Below are 5,961 nucleotides of genomic sequence, written 5' to 3' on the forward strand. Positions count from 1 at the left end.
GTCCTGATCTAATGAAAAGCAGCAGACTGCAGTCTGGGCTGATCTGACTGCGCTTCAGACGATGGTGGTTCAAACTCCAGCCAGCGGCTCGATGTGCGTACGTGAGCAGAGCTCCATCGCCGGAGTTAACCAGTAACCAGACCTCTGTTTCCTGTCTGATCTGCTGCCAGAGAAGGAGAGCGCCGTTCCTTGGCAGTGTGTGTTGTAATCTGAGAAAAATGCCTGACGTTTACTGAAGAACAGAGCAGCTCGACTGAAGCTGCTGATAATCAGCTGATATCAATTTGTGATCACGCCCACACAATCACCTCTAATTCGCCATCCCCGCTGAATTAACGAAACCCTCTGAGGCGGCCTTCAGAGCATCGTGGGACGTGCTTTTCTCAGCGTGGTTCATTCAAGTTCATGCATACAGGGTGCGGTCAAAACAACACGAACACCTGACAATCTGCTGCCAACACTACGCCTACGTTCACACAAAGCAGGGTATCTTGGAAAACAGATATTTTAGCCCCTCCATTTTCAAAAATAACATTGTGCACACAACATGGTTTTCAAAAATGTTGTCGTTTACATGAACCGGATAAATCCGCCGTCGAGCGCATCATAACTGCCAAACCAATGGGCGCGAGCGTGAACAAGGTCGCTCACATGACGTTAAGTGTTGTCAGTCGCATGTTGTGACGTTTCAGAACCTAAAACGCCGTTTAACCCAGTTTGCACGCCGTGACAGGACCGGCGTTTCCAGAAATCTCCACTTTGGCCGGAGTTTTAAAAGTGATCACCTGATCTGATCCTGACTCACCTGAACACAGCTCAGAGTCTGTATATTCAATGTTCTTCCTCAGCAGCTTCATTGATTTCTGTAAATATCTCTTATTGTGAATCTGATGCAGCGACACGTTTCACAGACTGAAAGATGTGGAACGCTCCACAAACACCTGTTTGGATCATTCACAGGTAAACAGGTGAGAGGATCATGATTGGGTATGAAAGGGGCGTCGTGGAAAGGCTCAGTGGTTCATAGAGGACGGAGCGAGTTCAGCACTTTGTGAACACATGAGTGGATGAAGGAGATGAACACATGAGCTCAGAGACATGAAAACAGATGCGAATCTAAAATGATGTACAAAAACAAACAAACAACAATGAGCAACACACAGTGTTCATATAGGAGAGTTTCTGTAAACTGTAGAAATGCAACCCGATCAAATTAATGTAGTAAAATACTTCATTAGGTGTGTGTGTGTGTGTGTGTGTGTGTGTGTGTGTGTGTGTGTGTATGTAGACACGTCTGCAGTTTACAGAGCGCAGCTTTAAGTTTAAAATGACAGTATGCTGATATTTAAACAGTGTAATTAAACTAGAAACACAGCATCTGTTCGGCAGATGTTTCAGTGTCAGAGTCACTGATGACGATCGGCTCGTCACTGCTCTGCAGCGCCCCCCAGAGGACACATGTTGAAGCATGTGGTGATGGTCAGCGTGAGGTTTCCTCACTCAGCAGATGTGTGCTTTTAGTTATTACACATTACACATTATATTATTATATATATTACAAATGATTGAAAATATCACTGTAAGGAGTGTGATGTGTGACACGGTGAAATAAACGATGCTATGACCACAACAGATTGTAGAAAAAGTAAAATAATACATCAACTGTGTTTCACAAGGTCTTCTAAAGAATTGCAGCTTTTTGTGCTTTGCCGTTAGAACAGAATAAAATCAAGTTTCAGGAATCTGAAACAAACACATATCAGCAGACTTACTGAAAGCATGAGATCAATAACTTACTCAATGTGTCACGACATCGTCCCGTCACAGCTCTCTCTCAGAAATACACATAAGTACGAACTAAAGTTCTCTATAAGTCACTTTTCAGTCTGATAATGACGACAAACACAGTTTTAGTTATTTAAACGTGTTTCACAGTTAAAAATCATAAAGAATTAATTAAATTAATATAAAATGTGATCGATGCTGCTGGTGTATTTGCTGAAATGTTCCCGTTTCACATTTGAAAAACTTTATTTTAATCTGACAGCACAGAACAAAAAGCTGTAATTGCTCAGAGGACCCTGTGACACAGCTGATGAGTTTGGGATCATATTTTACTGATGACGACGAAGCGACGAAGAGGAGAAGCGTTCAGCGTCACAATGCTGCTGAGGTTACAGTGACGATGAGGAGAAACTCGAACAGGATGAAGAAATAAAATCAACAGCGGGAAATTTAATGAAAGTACGAACCCACCTGACGGCGGGAGGCGCTCCTCCGCGGGCTCGACGTCCACGTCCGACATGTTTGAAGGGGCAAACGCGCAGCTTCTTCCCGCGCAGACCACCACCATTCATCTGTTCGTGTGGAATCCAACATGGCGCTGATCGTCTTCCTCGCTGCGCGCCTGGAGTTCGACCGAGCGGCGGCTCGCTCACTGCTGCCCCCGCTGGCCACGGCTGGGATAGACTCTCAGCACAGACAGTAAAACGTGTCTGTGGTCGCAGCAGGTCAGACTGACCATCTTTGTTATTGATCACACAGTTCCTGATTGAAAGGAAACACGTTAGTCTTTCCCAGAACTCATTAGAATTCATTATACAGATTATTTATTCTGCTTATTTTGTTATTTATGGTTGAATAAAGATCAAAGTTAAAATGTTCACCGCTCTGTAGACAAACAGATTTTCTCTATCCAGGTTCTGTTTGTTGCAGCAGGGACCAATATTTATTTATTTATTTATTTATTTATTTATGTTTTGAATAAATATATATTTGTTCATGGGTCTCTGCAGAGAAAACATTCAGTTAAATTCTTTCTAAATCAATAAAAAGTCTGTTCAATTGTCTGTTTCAGTTACTTTAATAAAACATTCAGAGGTAACGTTTCAGTGTTCTTGCGTTCAGAACAGGGAAACTCTGCCACCCAGTGTCCAACAGCCGCAACTACAGAAGAACAAGATCAGACACCTGACACATGAAGTTCACACTTTAGACTTTTAGAGATTTTTCACTGTCAGTTAAAGTTGATATGAATAATTACTGCACCCTTTAAAAAAAAACTAAATGGTTAACGTATTAGAAGTTTAGCTAATATGACTTCTGTTACCATAAAACCTCCTCGCAGTGAAGCTGAACGTGTGCCTCAATTAAAACGGACACCTTTAAACAGCATGAGGTCGGGAGGATTTCCTCATTTTGGAGATCATTGCAGATGTTTTCCATAATCCAGTGTTCAAAGTGATGTACAGGCGCAGCATCGCAGCGTGGCGATGGTACACTGACCTACAGCATGTAGTCTAACAGCTCCTAAAAGGACACCGAGACAAACGTTAACAGGACGAACACGTCACTCACAGAAAACATTCAGAGTGAAACCATCTGCTTTAGTTTAGTGAAATACCACTTTAATGATTTCACTGATAGAGCAGTATTAAGCATCAGTAGCTCACAAAAAACACAAATATTTTACTCTATACGCCAACATGTCAGACTACAAAACTTTACAAATATATGTATACAAGATTATATACACAAAGTTGAGAAAAATATGTAGTTTTGCAAAGAAAAATAATCACAATTTTCTAAGGGATACCAGTAGCATCTGGAGCACATTTCATAAAATATGATTACATAAAAATGGGACTTTTAAGCATTTCTTTGCAAAGAGGAAACCATCAACGTGGTCTGTTTGGTCTCAAACAAAAGTGGAATTTATAGAACAAGTATGTCAATTTCACCCCGTTTCAGCACATCATCATCCCTCACTGACGCCTGCAGGCAGGACGCGACTCTGCACTGAGATGTGCATGTTTAAAGTGTCATAAAACATCAGCTGACGACCACCACCATTAGCCTTTACAGAGCGCTGCAGGTGCACAGGAAGCTGCAGCCACAAGCGCACAGGTAAGGAGAGAGATGCTGAAGCAGCTCCAAACCGAGCCAGAGCCCGACTGCCACAGCAGTCCATCAGTCACAGTACAGACGTATGAAAGGAAGAAGAAACGTACAAAAATAGAAAAGTGTTTTGGTTAAGAGAGAAGAGCTCTGCCTCTCCACCACATCAGTCTGTTCCTTCTCAGATCGTTCTCATTTTTAGAGGTCAGTTATTCAGGATTTAAGAAATAAAATTATTCAGGAACTTTCCAAGAGAAAAGGCAAATATTATGGGAAGATTCATCCTGCGACCCTCAGTGGGGTCCCGAGCCCCAGGTTGGGAACTGGTGTGTTTTTGGCTTGCGAGCGTTTAACGTCTGAAGAGGTGAAACTCTGACACTTCACAAGGATCAAAGAAACATAAACCTACTTTCTGCAGCATATAAACATGTCTTTTCATGTTCATGTTTCATCTCACGACCTCTTAGATTTATCCTGCAACACCAACAACGGTGGACCACATCACTGCAGGACGTGTCCTCTGAGAGGACACCATGAGAAGACCACATGTCCTCGTAGTTTCTGCTGTGACTCTGCCTCTCATTCATGATAAGTGATTAGTGTTGTTATACAGATGTTGATGACAGTTTATCATGTGACATTGCAGAAAATAGACTGCATTGTTACTAGCATGTCTCATGAAGACTGTCCATGCTGACAGGGAGGTTTTAAAGGTGATGGACAATGATGCTGAGGCTTGAAAATGGCAGCAGGTGTTCCTTCAAAGCAGCTTCTGCCCACTTTGAGTCAGGCCTCATTCAGAGGTCTGATCCTGCTCTAAACATCTTGTTTGGCTCATAAAATGGAGTAAAAGTACTTCGTCCAGCAGCCACAGTCTTTCCTGAACCCTCATAAAACTCTAAGACAACAGTGGTTTCACATCTTCATGTCCACACAACCAGACATCCAGATAATTTACAGTGAGGTGCGCTTGATTCAAGGAGGAGGAAAAAGAAAACAGGTGAAACAAAATCAAGCACACCCTCTTCTAAGGCGTCACGTTGTTCATAGTCCCAAATATGAGTGACGGAGAGACAGTCCCGGGAATAACAATGTCCAACATGGCCTCCAGCACGACGCTCAGAGCTTTGATATTTAATCAGCTTCGGAAAAGAAGGAGGAGGAGGAGGAAAGATCTGCCTTCAGCGTGGTTGGAAACAATCCCCACCTGAAGCCCAGGAGACGGTGGACAGACGGGCCGGTGGTTTGACGGACAGGAAGCCAGAGACAGTCAGTGGGTGGGCTGGGTCTTCATGTCACTGGACAACCTCGAAGTAGTGCAGGATAGCCATGATGTGCTGCGGCATGAAGACGTAGCCGGTGTAAACAGCCATGCCGGCCACAGAGACCAGCAGGGAGTCTGAGGAGGAGGCGTTAAGGACGAACCTCTGAGGGAGCACACAACATACCTGAGGACGCTGTCAGACTGTCAGTGGTTAAGAGTGAGCTCTGAATCAGTCTCACGTCCTGACGTGTCCAACTTTTAAAGGCTCATTTCCTGCTGCCATCGTCTTCTGTGGAGTCACCAACAGACACACTCGAGTGACCCGATTACTCAGAGGACACAGGTTACGCAGGTAAGCAGACATGTCAGCATGCACCGCAGTAACCTGGCCACGGTAAATCTGTCCACGGGACGCGCAGGCTGCCACGAGAACTCATTATCACTGCAGTAAACTAAGCTGGGCACTCAGTTCAGACCATCATATCACATTTCATTCATCCACCAAAGGAGGCTCACCTGTGCGCTCAGGTTACTCCCACAGATCAGCTGTTGTTCTGGCAGACACACCTGTGTGGCACCGCACATGCATCAACGGACAAGACGCAACGAGAGCTCTAATGAGCGCTGGATTAAATTCGATCTGAAACACTCTGCTGATTAATCTATTCAGCTGACTGACGGGATAACTAATGGGAAAAAATTCTGACATTTGACATTTCCAGCTGCTCAAACATGACAATTTGCTCCTTTTTCTTGTCTCACATGACAGAAAAATCAGTGTCTCTGGCCGTGGGAAGGCT

General features: G+C 43.9%; 1 protein-coding gene across 1 annotated transcript in view; it reads right to left on the reverse strand.

Annotated features, from left to right (window-relative positions):
• Positions 1-2,854: 2,854 nt before the first annotated feature.
• sptssa (serine palmitoyltransferase, small subunit A) overlaps positions 2,855-5,961 on the reverse strand; it is a 4,398-nt gene continuing 1,291 nt past the window's right edge. Inside the window, exon 2 of the mRNA XM_070978794.1 lies at positions 2,855-5,296. Coding sequence (XP_070834895.1) covers positions 5,193-5,296 — 104 coding nt within the window. The 3' untranslated portion in view covers positions 2,855-5,192. The remainder of the gene's footprint in view (positions 5,297-5,961) is intronic.

This window comes from Chaetodon trifascialis, chromosome 14 (assembly GCF_039877785.1).
Source record: "Chaetodon trifascialis isolate fChaTrf1 chromosome 14, fChaTrf1.hap1, whole genome shotgun sequence".
In the NCBI taxonomy this organism is placed as follows: Eukaryota; Metazoa; Chordata; class Actinopteri; order Chaetodontiformes; family Chaetodontidae; genus Chaetodon; species Chaetodon trifascialis.